This window comes from Cyprinodon variegatus, unplaced genomic scaffold (assembly GCF_000732505.1).
Source record: "Cyprinodon variegatus isolate N-32 unplaced genomic scaffold, C_variegatus-1.0 Scaffold71, whole genome shotgun sequence".
Lineage (NCBI taxonomy): Eukaryota > Metazoa > Chordata > Actinopteri > Cyprinodontiformes > Cyprinodontidae > Cyprinodon > Cyprinodon variegatus.
This window is the reverse complement of record NW_015150524.1, coordinates 1,085,734-1,100,297: the sequence shown is the minus strand read 5'-3', so window position 1 is coordinate 1,100,297 and position 14,564 is coordinate 1,085,734. Positions and strand designations below refer to the sequence as shown.

General features: G+C 37.8%; 1 protein-coding gene across 2 annotated transcripts; it reads right to left on the bottom strand.

The window, feature by feature from the left end:
- Positions 1–701: 701 nt before the first annotated feature.
- pex1 (peroxisomal biogenesis factor 1) lies at positions 702–14,529 on the bottom strand. Of its 2 annotated transcripts, none has more exons than XM_015372409.1 (24): positions 14,328–14,529; positions 13,133–13,279; positions 12,911–12,994; positions 11,916–12,030; positions 11,153–11,817; positions 10,052–10,171; positions 9,816–9,936; positions 9,572–9,678; positions 9,374–9,459; positions 9,155–9,287; positions 6,335–6,431; positions 6,090–6,260; positions 5,836–5,990; positions 5,573–5,759; positions 5,309–5,475; positions 4,561–4,695; positions 4,406–4,470; positions 4,196–4,338; positions 2,875–2,978; positions 2,561–2,734; positions 2,212–2,454; positions 1,455–1,619; positions 1,173–1,306; positions 702–925 (listed from the first exon to the last, which is right to left on the bottom strand). In XM_015372409.1, the coding sequence occupies exons 1-24, from the start codon at positions 14,433–14,435 to the stop codon at positions 844–846; spliced, it is 3,708 nt and encodes a 1,235-aa protein (XP_015227895.1). In that variant the 5' UTR covers positions 14,436–14,529; the 3' UTR covers positions 702–843. The 2 variants fall into 2 exon arrangements, with proteins under 2 accessions (XP_015227895.1, XP_015227896.1); XM_015372410.1 differs by having other exon boundaries at positions 1,173–1,303.
- Between the last annotated feature and the right edge of the window lie 35 nt (positions 14,530–14,564).

Below are 14,564 nucleotides of genomic sequence, written 5' to 3'. Positions count from 1 at the left end.
AAATGCCTGAGCAGTTCCTTTTCATCCAAACAGTTCACATCGTACTGTTCAATGTTATTCTGTTGGATTTTTCTCCATATATCTTTCCACAAGGAAGTCACAGACATCTCCACTAAAGCTCATCCTGAGGGACCAGGATGCCAGTAGAGATTTATAATCCCTCTGGTGAGTTCTTGTTCTGCCCTGAGGTCTCCTTCCAGCATGAATGCCCAGAAAAATTCCAAAAGGACGTACCCAGGAGGCATCCTAATCAGACGCCAGAGCCACTTTAGCTGACTTCTTCAATTTTAACTCACAGAAGCCACATTTTTGGATGGTAAGTTAAGCGCATTTTCCATCCTTCCTATGAAGTATGTCACTTCTGTCCCTTCTAAGGTTTTGGAGCATCCTGCAAAACTTGTAATTTCTTCAAGGCACAAAAATCTTTTAAAGGTTTGATATCATTATGTACAGTTCAGAAATAAATATTCTTTTGGTGTACTCTTTGCACTTTTAACTAATCTTTTAAGAGTTATATTTAATTTCTCTTTGGGATCAATAAAGTATTTATGAATTAAGACATTTTTTTTTATCTCCCCCACACAAGATCTAGAAAATGATCAAATGAAATTCAGATATTTTTCTAAACTTCAAAGGAACATTCTGAAAGAAAAATTGGACATAAAAATGATAACCATTGTTTTTTTAATAATTATCTTTTGGAATTATAAAAGATCTACATTTATACATATGTGCAATAATTACATATTAGAAACTAAACCTTTTATTTAAATACATTAGTAGGGGAAAAAAAAATTACAATCAAGTTTAAATTTCTGAAACAAATTAAGATGAATGAAGCCATCAGGCAAGAGTGACGTGTTGTCCTGGTGTGAACGGCACACGTGGATGCAGCTTGTCCTCTAAACCTCCAAATGTTTCATACCTAAAAGGGAAAATCGGGTTTAGATGAGATAAACTGAAAATAAATTGTGCAAACATTTCTCTTTAGACAGACCTAAATGTAGTACTCGATTACTTTGATGATAAACTTTATTGACATTCCTCTATCATCTTTTTCATAACTGCTTACAATTACCCTGATAACTGATAAACTAAAGCATTTTGGATACATTACTGCTCTAATTTGAGTTTTAATCTAGCCAAGAGTCGTCTGGTTAGCTAGCACTTACAGTTTACTGTATTTGCTCCAGTCGGCTGGGCTGAGTGAGGGTCTAGTCACAGCCAGGGCAGATTTAATGTGAGCCTGAGACAGCAGGAGGCCCAGCTGGCTGGAGGCTGAACGCATCCAGACCAATTCTTCCTGCTCAGAAAATAAACACAGATAGACAGGTAAAGGATTAAATCTGCTGGAATTAAGAATAAGTTATCTGAAATAAGAAAACTGATGAGATTAGAACTGATAAGATGCAAAAAATATAATTTAAAATTTTTCATGGCTTGCTTTCACCTACTTTTCCTTTCCTGTAGCTATTCTTGATGCATCTGATGTCCTGTTGGAGGCGCTCCAGCTGCTCAGAGCAGAGCTCTTTGTATCCCGTCTGGATGGATGACATATAAGCCGGAGGGAGGCTGCTGACTGGCTCTCTGGAGTTGGGTCCAGAGACGTAAGGTGAGTCCTGTTAAAACATGCAGATGTTTAAACAGAGACTATATTAATGCATTAAGTCAAAATGACGAAGTATTTTTAGTATCTGTTGTTAATAATAATCTGGAGACAACGCTGGAGAAAGGTTAGAGGATAAGGGCACAGATGCAGTGACATCTATAGGACAGTTCTGAAGACTGAGCAGATTTTCCCTCAGAAGACATGTTGGAAATATGCTAATACAAGATGTACCCAGTAACATGCTAAAGTACCGGGATCCATTAAAAGCTTTTCAAATTCTATTACATTTAAACAAACATTCATATATTTAGTTAGATTTTATGTGGGAGACACAAGGTGGTGCATGATTGTAAATGTAAACAGAAATAATTCCTGATTTCCTAAATATTTTACAAATTAAAGTCACACTTCTCATTTTTATTTGAGGGAAAAAAGAAATATACAGACAAAAGGTTATATTTTTCCTCTTCTTCATAATGAAGAAATGCCTTGTGTTAGTCACAGTAGAATCCCACTAAATTACAAAAATCATATGTTTTAACTGTGATAATGTTTAAAACGAAACGTGGAACAGGTTCTGCCGTGAGGCAATTTAAGCTCACCCGTCTAGAAACTGGTGAGTTTTCAGTCTCTGACTCAAAAGAGCTTCCAAAGTACAGCCTCCAGACGTTAGCGTGCTGTTCTTCATGTTCCACATGTAGCTCTGCAGGCTCCAGATGACTCATCGACTGGTCCAGCACTAGGTTCTGGTCTCCTTCTCCGACAGAGTCATCTGAGCTGCTGGTGTTATTTGGGAAGATCATGGAAGACAGGCTCATGTCGCTGTCTGAGACCGAGGTCAGCTCCTGATTAACAAAACAAGGTTAACGTTTAAAACTACAAGAGCAAAGAGGATCAAAATGATTTGCAAGAGTTTGCCTTTTGTTTTCTCAGTCCAAAGCAGCCCAATACCTGGGATGTGCCGACGCCTGAGCTGTGGACAGCCTCTAGTTGTGCGTTGTAGAGTAGAGCCTTTAGGTCTGCTCCAGTGAAGTGCTGTGTCACTGCTGCCAGCTGTTCCAGGTCAACATCCGGAGCGAGAGAGAGGCCAGAACTTAGAGCCTTTAGGATCTCAATACGAGCTTCCTTAAAACATAAAGGAGACAGTTTTTAACTACAGGACACAAAAGCAGCAATGAGACTTTAATACAATACCTATTGGAGGGGTGACTATAATAAAAAATAATAATGAATGGAGCAGATGATTGAATATTAAACCTACACACCTGGTCTGGAGGAGGACAATAGAGGGACTTGTCCAGTCTTCCTGGTCTCAGTAGTGCTGGGTCTATTAGATCTGGACGGCTGGTGGCTGCGAGCACATACACTCCTAGAAAAACCACATTATGTCGAAATAAGATCCACATGTCTATAGAAATCTATTTTTGTTGCAATTTGGCTTATTTAAATTTAGAAAATTGCTAAACATGTCATCTTGAGGAACTGTATAAACAATATATGATCATATTTTTTAGAGGATTGATAGGAAAAAAAAATGTTTTGGGTGGTGTGCTTGATAGGTCCTTTGCTGGGTGTCTCTCCCCCTCTGTCATACCCCATTTCCTGTCAGCCTACTGTCGAAAAAAAAAAAAATACAAGCCACTGGTGTTGAAAACAAATAAATAAAACGTTTTGTAAAAAAAAAAACAAAAAAAAAAACAACAAAAAATTTCCATATTCTGAAGTGCTGTGAAAATTAATCCAGGCCTGACAAAGCCCCCTAATTAAGCTCTGAAGGTACCAAGACTATGAAGGAATTTAAAATAATTCAAATTCGTGTTAAAGATCAGATACATGAACTAAGAAAAGTGCAGTTTTTAATGTGTTACTTACTACTAAGTGTGTACCTTTGTGTAATAATGAAAGTAAAAAAAGTCAGAAATGTGATGAAAGCACGACTGCTCCCTTAAAAACTAAAGATTAACTGATCACTGAAAATGTCCGACCGTCTCTGTAACAGCAAAAGTTTTGGCTGTTTTCTGGTCTGCTCCAGTCAGGTGTTCGTTTACACAATACAGACACAAAAAAAGACACCAGCAGGAAACTCCAACCTGCAACTGACTGTCTATTAAGCTAGGTAGAGTTGTTTACCACTTCAGAGTATCTCTATCAAGTGTGTAAAGGATGTTCACCTCATACCACCGCTTAGCAAATAAAGAACTCTGAAAAAGCAATTTACTAGAAAAGGAGGAGTTTACAGCACCAAGTATAATTCTTGTCAAGCACGAGGGTGAAAGGCTAAAGAGCTGTGAAGCTTTTATTATCTTTCAGTTTATTTAAGTGGGCTGAAACTGACTGTTGTCGAGTTTTGCTACAACACTGTGACAAAGGGCACGACAGAGAAAGGAAACCAAGGTAGCACAGTGGCTTTGTTGAAGCAGAAACCTCTAGTTCCTTTAAATATTGTAAAATCACAGAGAGAAAGAAAGAAAAGAAAAAAAAAAAAAGAGAACCAATCAACCAATGAGAGAAAGAAAGAAAAGAAAAAAAAAAAACTATAATAACATCAGTTTAGAAGGTTAAAGATGCACTGATGTTTGAGCCTACCCTGCAGGCCTTCCACCCCATCCAGCTCGGTAAGCAGCTGGTTGACCACGCGGTCTGTTACCCCCGTGCTGTCATGGCCTCTTCTTGGTGCCAAAGAGTCGAACTCATCAAAGAAAAGGATGCAAGGTTTGGCACCTTGTGCCCTGAAACAAAAAGAAAAGGTGCTCTATACAGGGTTAAAATATTGCAAAAAAAGAAAAAAAAGTTTACCTCTGGAAAACGTCACGGACTCCTTGCTCACTGGCTCCGATATATTTACTCAGAAGTTCAGGTCCCTGCATGTGCAATAGTTTATCTCAATAAACAAGTCCTTGTTCTCCTCAAACACAAAACTTGAGCCCTTAAGATGATGCAAGCAGAGCTACCTTAATGCTGATGAAGTTCATACCGCTGTCTTTGGCGACAGCCCTGATCAGAAGCGTTTTCCCTGTACCTGGAGCTCCATAGAGAAGGATTCCAGAGCAATGCCGGATAGGAAGGTTGGAGAAGAGGATGGGATACTGCAGAGCATCAAATTAAACTTTAATAAAAAAATGGACATTTCTGATCTATGATGAGACATTAAAAATAAAACGACTGAAAGGTTGTCAATCTGAACGCAGTATGATGTCACTGCATCTTAACAAATCACTTGTCATTAACAAATGCTGTAAAGTTCCTATTTAGGGCTGAAACATTTCATCAAATTAATCCTGATTATTGAAATAATCCTCAACTAATTTAGTAATCGATTAAATGTTAACTGGAATATAGATACTCTGATAACACGCCCTTAGCTTATACATCAGCAAACTTAGGGGTGACTATAGCAAAATGAAACAAAAAATATTTATATTTTGCATTTAAGATCAAATAAAAATGTTTTCATCTGTCAATATGCTCTATCCAGAGCTCCTCAAATAGAATTTTTAGATTCACCTGTTTTAATTCTCTAAAAAACTATTTAAGAAACCTTTTGCCATCCGATTATAAATTGATCAACTGGAAAAAACAAATCTACAGATTAACCGATTAGCAAAACAATGGTCAGCTGCAGCCATAGTTCTACTTTAGCTTGCAGCTGTGAGTCTGAGGATTGATGCAGCGCGTTGCTCTGAAGAGTCGCATCCTAACCTTAGCAGGGAGCAGGATGGTGTCCATAAGCTGCTGTCGCACTTCTCGTAACCCTCCCACTTTCTCTAGTCCAACACCGCTCGGAGTGTGAAGCTCCACGCCCCACAGTGATGGAGGAGTGAACCCACTGAGAGCATGCAGGAAATCCCTCCATGACAGACAGACAGCTGAGAAATAAAGGGGGCAAACAAATACAAACTTTGATTAATTTAACAGATCATAATAAGTAAGTAACTTTATTATGCATTTTGTTGAAGGTTTTACCTTGATCACTGGGTCCTTTTTGCATTGTGTTAGCATGGATTGCACGCTCCAACAGCACAGTGAGATCCTGGGCCGTGTATCCCTCTGTCCTCTTGGCAACAGCCTCTAGATCCAGGTCTTTCAAGCTCTCCTCAGACAGGAAGGGCTTCCTCTGGATCAAATGATGCAGGATCTCTGCTCTCTGGGCCTGCAAAGCAACATTTTCTTAGTGTTTATACGACTTATGCCGTTCTGTGTGTCAATGTGGGGAAGTTAGCTCTGACCTGGTCTGGTGGCTGGATGTTTAAAAATCCCTGGATGAGATGGGATCCCTGGACTTCTGTGAGAGAAGGGTGGAGAGAGTGTTCGCTCTGGCTGGTGATGATCAGACATACCAGGCTGGAGTGGAGCACTGCCTCATCCACTATATCATACAAACCTGCAGCCCAGAACAGATACTGGTTTATATCAAACAAGACCCAATCTTTTAATGTCTGCTCTCAAGCCCTATATAGACATTTCTTTTCTTAAAACTGACTTTGTGCAATGTGTTGCTGCAGGAGAGCCTCAGGCCCATGCTCATGTTCAGCTGATGATGGTGCATGAGTCAAATGATCCAGGTCATCCAGCAGGACCACAGAGGGTTGTCCCCACTCTGCCTGTTCAAAAACATCCTGCAGGACCTGCCTCACAGTGTCGGCCCTTTTGCCTAAAATTGAATAGAAACTTATCAAGGTTCTGCTGGCATCTGATACTTTTCCACGTTAAGAAATGTTTCTTGACCTTGAAGCTTTTTGCAGTCCAACACCTCCACATGTGCGTCCAAATCCTCTCTGGCTTTTCTGCAAAGGGCCCGGGACAGAGAGCTCTTCCCACTCCCCTGTGAGAGAAAACAGGAAAGGTACTTGACATAAATCAGAACAAATATATATTCATTATTCAAATAGCATGCCTGTGTATAATCTCAGAATATTCAAGTAGATGATTAACGTTTAGTTTCCTCAACATATTTGGGGTAATTTTTCTGTGTTCCTAATAAATATTTTTAAACTAAATCCTTCTTTTGTTTTCAAATAATTCGCACCCCCCTTTAAGAAGAGGGATCTTAACTTCAGAAGTTAAGTATTGCAACTGTGCTGCCATTTGGGGAACAGCTTAACCATACTGTCTGTTTTCAGTTGTTTGTAGAATTATTTTGTTATTATCATCATTATTAACATTTTCATAACTACTAGGGTTAATTCAGACTAATTCTACGAGCAAGTTGTGATATATGCTGTGGTGACCTCTGAATAATGGAGCAGCTATGGTAGGTGTTGTTATTTATTGTTATTAACAACAAAATAAATGCTACTTTATTTTTTCCCCCACTTTTAAAATCACCAATTCTCTTGTCAACGTCAATACTTAACTAAAGTATTCACACCCATTGAACTGTTCTACATTTTGGAAAATAAACTTTTAAAGTATGTTATCGGGATTCAAGGATTCACAAAGAATTCATAGGCTAAAAGAAACTCTTAGTGAGATAATTTTTCAAAGATTTTTCTTAGAAGTTTCTCTCAGTAATATAAAGGTTTGTCACAAAGCACCTTAGGCCAAAGAGAATGTGGTGAAACAGGGAGATCTGTTTGGCTGATCCAGCACCTAAAAAGTTAAATGAATCATAGTTAAATAAATCTTAGCTGCACTGTCAGGAGCCAGAGCTGCACTGTCAGGAGCCTGGTTGCAGAGCTGAGGTCTAATGTACTGTAAGAACCGGAATTTTATTCAAAGACTTTCAAAGTAAAAGCTAGCGTATATAAACTCCCCGTGTTGTTATGCTGGAAACTTATGTACACGCACAATTTCACTCCCCACCAAACTCTTATCTGGAATAATAGATATGTGCTACATAGAAATACGTCTCTGTATTTGGATCACTGGATGGAAAAGGGTATTTGGAGGTTGGCTATCCTATGAGGATTTTGGTTTACTCTTTAATTCAAAACACTCCTATGCTCAGTTTAACTCATAAACTCTAATCTGGCAGCAAACACGTGTTGCGCGCTATTCCCGAAGGTTTCAAATACAACTTGTGGAATAAACTTCTGGTCCTGACAGTGCAGGAGACCCAGTTTTGCAGGTCTGCCATAAAGGGTCCTGACAGCGCAGGTCTGTAGCCAGACTCTCTTGAAGAATTAAGGAAAATCTATCTATAAATTCACACTCTCTACAAGTTTAAGTACATATTGACGAATGGAGTGTGAGTAGAGGGACATTGATAATAACATCACAGAGGGTTGAGATGCTAGGGAACACAGTTTGAATGGCTTGCTTCAAGGCGCTGACTCAGTCGAGCCTGAAGCCGCTGCTGCAGAGGCGGCAGAGGACAGCATGTCTATGGAGGCATATGTTAGAGTGTGGTGGAACAGGGGACTATGGTGATGCATGGCTGAGCCTGTGACTAAGCATGTATTAGCATGTACCGTTTGAACCAGTACGAAAAATCAGCTGCAGTAGTCACCATTCAGCTAATTAGCACTGAGGTGGTTTTAGACAGATATTGCAGAAGTAAAAAAATATCACATGAAAGACTATGATAAAAAAAAAGGTAGTCAAGAGATTTATTAAATTCAGTTTAAATGCAAAAAAAGGTAATTTTACATTGAGTAGCACTTAAGTTAAAACTCCTTGGCAGGAAATTTCAGGTTTTTTTAGGAGCTTAGCGAGAGGACAGATAATCTGTATGAATACAGACCCAGATATAAATCCACCTGGAAACTGATCTAGCTTGAGTTATTATATAATGGGACAAACAGCTTTCAGATTTAGACCTGCATAACCAGCAAAAGCTGAAACAAATACTGTATACAGTTAAATGGTTTTGGCTGTATCAAAATGTACACCCAATTTTTTAGATTTTTATTTTCTGTTGATTTTCTTTATAAACTCTTTATTTTTCAGCCTATATTTCAGTTCCTACATATATATGCCAAGTAAGGTTATTATCATTAACTAAAACTAAAAACGAGAATTGTAAAGAACACTTCCCTTAACTGAAATAAAAAAAAAAATAAAAATGAAACTATGAACAAAAAAGAAAAGAAAATTGCCTGGAACTGTAATAAGAGTTTACAAAACTATTCAAAACTGACAGAATTTTAAGAGAGAATGTGCTTTTAGTTTGTGTCTTTCTTATAATATGAGTTCTAATTTTTCGTATCTGCTTTCCTTTTTTCCTGCAGTACCACATTTCACCAGCAGATGGCCGGTAGGGCAATCGGGTCATTTGTGTTGCTTCAGCAGACTGTTCTTTTCTGGGTTTTATTTCTATCATTTATTATTTTTTAATCTTTCCCCACTATGTAAGCCAGATTACATAGATGACTAAAACTATAACTATAGTACAAAATACGAATACACTAAAACTAAAATAGAATTAAAAAAACTAAATAAAAATAAAACACAATGCAAATTTTAATGCTATTTAAACCTGGATGCTACGTTGTGTAAAATCCATTACATAATACCTAGAGAAAGACATTGTAGCATGTAGTTGTAAAGGGAACATTTTAGAGGACGGAATATTTTTAAATGGCAATTTAAAATGTAAAGATCTACCTTGGCACCAGTGATGAGCAGTGCTCCTCCTTTGAGTCCCCGCCCAAAGGAACAAAGTTCCCTTGAGAGGGGACTACCCAGCAGGTTGTGGGAAATAAACTGGAATCCAGTCTTTATAAGGTCTCCAATCCCACTAGAATAGAAGCAGCAAGTTTAAACATCTTAGGGTAACTTTTTTTAAAACAAAAATTTAAAGCTGAAACAGTTTTTATAACTTACCCAAGTAGTTTAGGTGAGAGGAGCTCCATCTCTTTTGCTTCAGTACTAGTATTTGGAGCAGGCTGTCCCATCGTCTGTCTGCTCACCTGAAATTCACAAAATGTCACAGAAGTCGGTAAGCCTTAAAGTTAAGAAAACATTGAGAAAAAACAAGACAAAAAAAAACAGTGTTAGTGGGGGTTTAATGCACTTTCTAACCTGTATGTTTTCCTTCTGGAGAACAGTGGGTGCTAAAAGAAACATCTGATCTGGAGGATCGTTCTCTGGTTCTGGTTTCAGCACCGTCAAACATAAGTCCATCTTTGCTATAAAAAAAAGGGGGAAAAATAATATATATTTATTATGAAAAAATGACATATCCATCATAGATAGAGATTGATGTCAAACTGCTTTGTTATTCCACTTCTCAGAGCTTGTAGCAGAAGTAAAAAGACTGAATCACCATCATTTCCGTGTAGGAGGACAGTGCCAGAGCGCGGAGTCAGACACGCCAAAGGTTCATGACTCTTTGTGTGCAGCCAGCCGAGAAAAGTTGTCTGGATCTCATCATCGTTTTCCTCAAGCTGAACAAAAGAAGAAAAAAAATGTCAACTATATGCATATATTAAAGCTGTACATCTTGTTACGGATCTGTACAAATGCAATCACAAAGTCGTGAGCCTCCTTTCCGGTGCCTACCAGAGATGTTAGAGGCTGTAGACGGATGTCGGAGGCTACTTTGACGACTGATTTCACGGGTTTAATTCTGACTGATGAATGAGGCTGGATGTTCAACTTGCAGGCCAGAGGCTGTGGTATCTGAGAAAAATAGAACAGATATTGAAGAATATACACAGTGCCTTGCAAAAGAATTTAAAATTTCATATATTGACGTTTTTTTTTTTTTTACTTTTAGATACAAAAAAAGCCCCACAAACCTATATGTCTTATTTGTATGTAATCTTGAGAATTGATCTAATACACCAAAACAAATTAATGCATTGCTAGGATGGATGGATGATCACTATGAATGCAGCTTCCCCGTAAAGGAGTATTCTACACAAAAGCAGCAAATGTGGAAGGAGTTGGATGGGTCACATGACCCTAAAGACGCAATAGTTTGGCTGAGAAAGGTGGTGAAGCATCACCCTGTTGGGAGTCGACAAAAACAAAGCTCTACAGAGATCATGAGGAACTACGTGGGTTTAAATACAGAACAAGACTGCAAGAAAAACTAAAGGTCACAAAAGCTTAAGACTGCAGGTTAAGTTCACCTTGCAGCAGCTCAAGAAATCAAAATACACAGCGTTACAATAGATGGTTTAAATGACAAACCATCTATTGTGTGGTGGAAAAAACACACTAAATGCCGGAATGAAATAATAAATATCTTAATCTTGTTAAACATGGGACCAAACTTCAGTGCCTCTCTGATTTCAAAACTGTATTTTGTTTAATTTTGATTCTATTGCAAAACTAATTAGCAGTCCAGCCCTACTATTCTGAAGGGAAAAAATTCCAGTCTCTAGATGTGCAAAGATACTAGAGAGAAATCCCCAAAGACCTGCAGTTAAAACTGCTATAAAAGCTGGTTCTACAGTGTTGAACGTATTGCATGCAACATTTTCATTTATAACTTTGTTATGAAAAAAAATGATAAATGATGCACTACTTAGTGCTGCTTGAATAAAATACATTAAGGTACATTATTTGATTGCAAAAGGATAAAGTTGAATAATTAACATAAAACTTAAGTTGTTTTAGACTCAGTAAGTTTGCATAAATGTATATTTTCCTCACCCACACTCTTCCACTATGGATCTTCCCCTTGCTGTGACCTCTCTCCAACATCTCAGCTTCATGGCATACCACCCTGACCACAGTGGCCTCTTCCCCTTTTGCCTCCTCTCTTTGATTCATACCTCTATCATTTTCCCCTCCTCCATTCTTCCTTTTCTCTGTTCCCTGCTTTGATTTCTCTTTCGCCTCCTTCGGGGATAATACTTTAAAAAGACGACCATACGTCACAACAGATTGCCCTCCTCTAATTGTTGTGTTCAGACTAAGGCTCCAGGGAAAAATGTGAATAACTCCATTAGCAATGTGATTTATAGTACAAAGAGGATCCGGAGGAAAACCGCACACTCTGTAGATGGAGTCGGGAAAAATGACAGGGATGTTGGGTACAGGAGGATGTTCTTTAACTTGATAGTAAGAGCCCCTTATAACATGACGGAGCAAGCTCTTCAGGTCAGTAATGCCTCCCCGATGTTGACTGATGTCAGAACAGGGGATATTATCTGATATTGGTTTGGAGGCGGAAGACTGGCTGGCATCTGGCCGATCAAGGCTAGATCTTGTGCTGGCGTCATCAAGGTTGCCGATATCAGATCGGATCTTCGGAGATACCATGAGTTCTGTGAACTGCTCCAAACGTCCAAATGGTGCAAATGGAGAAACGGAAGCTGCATTGAATTAAGATAGATGACAGGGTGCTTGTGAGTATTATCCAATGACAAAATATGACCGCATGGATATAAAGGAACAGCCAAATTAACCATACCTATTCTAATGTAGATTACTGTTTGCCTATTCACCCAAACAGGAAACACGGCATGCTGGAAAACCACTCGGATCTGATCCAGAAGCTGCTGCTCCAATGTAGAACTGTGTAGCTCCTGGAAGGGTTAGTCACATAAAGAGAGGAGAACAAAATTTAACAAAAGATGACATGGATATACATTTAGATTAAGAAGAGCAACAGCTTACAATCAACGAAAAATAAACATTTATTAAGTCCAGGAAAACTATATAAACCTAACCTAAATGTATGTGAAACCTTCATGTGACACTAAAGGGAGATTATGATCATTTTAAATTTTTTTATAATGTATGTTGATAGTGGTATTTGTAAGAACATAGAGTGTGTTTGGAAAAGTGCTCAATAAGTCCAACATGACTCTGGAAGGAGCTGCTGATATCAACAGGTCAAGTGGAAGAATCTGTCCTCAGGACAACTATTAGTCCATAAATGAGACGCTTATGGGAGAGCTACAAGAATAATGTCATGGTTAAAAACTAGGCATCAGTTATCCATTTTAACTTCCCAAAATGCATGTAGTAGACAAGTAAATGAGACCCAAATTTGAACTTTTTAGCAAAATGCTAAATGGAGCAGAAAACCAGCACCGTGTCCTGCTCCTGGTTAATGAGAACATAATGTCTTGGGGATGCCCAGGTGGGCCTGCATTTATCAGAAGGCAGATTCAGCTAACTATAGGGGAAAAAAAGGAAAGACAGTGGGGCTGAGGTCAAGTTCACTATAAAAGAAGAGGCAGAGCTTAAATAAAGTTGATTAATGGGCAGAGTAAAGAATCTTTGGGAAAACCTGAAAGCTGATGTTTAAATATGCTATAAATTTAGAGTTAATTGTAATAAACGCACAGCCAGACGCACTTCAACATGATTCTAATGGGAAAAATGTCCCACTGTTGATTGTACTTCTGTAAGGCACTGCAGCTATTCTGAAGACTGAGATGCAATGTTACCATCACTCACCAAGATCTCCCAGTCATCAGCCGACAAAGGCTCCACAAACACCTGACTTAAAGATGAAACTTGATGACACGCTTTAAGAAAAGCCTGAATGAAACAACAACATCAATTAAACAACAATAGGATCTGCTTTGACATCACTTTAATGTAACAAAGGATTTCTTTTCTTTTTGTGTGTCCTATGGTAAAAGCAAAACAGCAAAGCAAGAAACAAATAAACTCAACTTGTTCTCCGTCTTTCAGACCCAGTTTCTCTCCCAGTTGCCAGCACAGCTCGACGTTGTGGTCCTGTGGGTCGGAGGACACCCTGTTTCGGGTCCAGCTGAGGAAAACTGCAGGCCCATTGCCCCAGGAAAGCTCCAAGGCCTGATTCTAAAAAAGAAAGAAAACATGTGTGCTACCCCTCGAACTAAAAATATAAGTGTAGGTAGAATATGGATTTGGAGGGTCCTACATGCTCCTCTTAGAAAGAAAATAAGAACAGGTTTCTACTATCGCCTGATTTATGTTCTCACTCTAATAAAAACAACAAAAACTCCACTTTTTCTTATCAACAGGATATAAAACAAAAGAAAGCAAAAGAGTATCAACTTTTTCATGTAGAAAAAAAAACATGTTTTTGTGTGGCTCCCCCTTTGATTGCAGAGGAAAGTTAACTTTTGAGGTATGTCTCTGTCAGTTTGATCTAAAATTTAGACTTTAAACTTAGATTTATTTAGTATACATGAGTGTATACAAAAATAAATTTCATTTAAAACAGCTCTAGATAATTGCATTTTTTTTAAGTGCAGCATTGAAAACAGTAATAAATACATTAAAAATAGTAATATAAACATATGACTGTATATTTACAGTTCTAACATTATTATTATTTTTAAATAACTTAAAAAAGATCCTTTTTTTTAAATGTCTAAAAACTGACATTTTGCAGACAGTTCCAGTAAATTTCATATATGAGAGTAAAGGGGGTTAATATATTAATATAGATGAGTGCTAATTTCTTCAGATTTTGATTTGGTAATAAAAAAATAAAAAAAGTAAAGTAAGTCTGATAAATTATTTGATTAAAAGTATATTTTAGGAGAACATGATAAGAGATGTGATACTATGCAACGAGGTGAATTGTTGCGAGATTTGCGAATTCTCAAGCTACCGAAAAGATGTAGTTCAATTTGATTTCTAAACGCTATCAATCTGGTTAATGAAGATTTATGTCTTTACAGAGAAAGTGAAATAATTATTGATATTTAGGATAAGGATTCAGTTAAATTACCAACATTTAGTCTATTATTTAAGAGAATAACAAAACATACATATGGAAATAAAAATGACATGTCAGGTATATATAGACATAAAGAAAGAGTGACACTATTTAAATGTTTAACTTTTTAAATGTAGTGGTTTAGCTAGGCTAACCTACCTCCTGTAAGGAAAGGTGCGATATCAACGTCAATGGCAGGTGAAGAAAGCAGTTTTTAGCGTTGTTAAAAACAACTCTTACAGCCTGAATGCCCTGACTACTAAACATTTTATTTACATTGCCAAAGTAGCTCTGTAAACGACAGAGAAGCTGCTCCAGCTACTTTGCAACGAGCTCTCAATCGATTCTAGTCAGACCAAACTAAACGACACTCGGTATGTTTTTCAAAATAAAAGG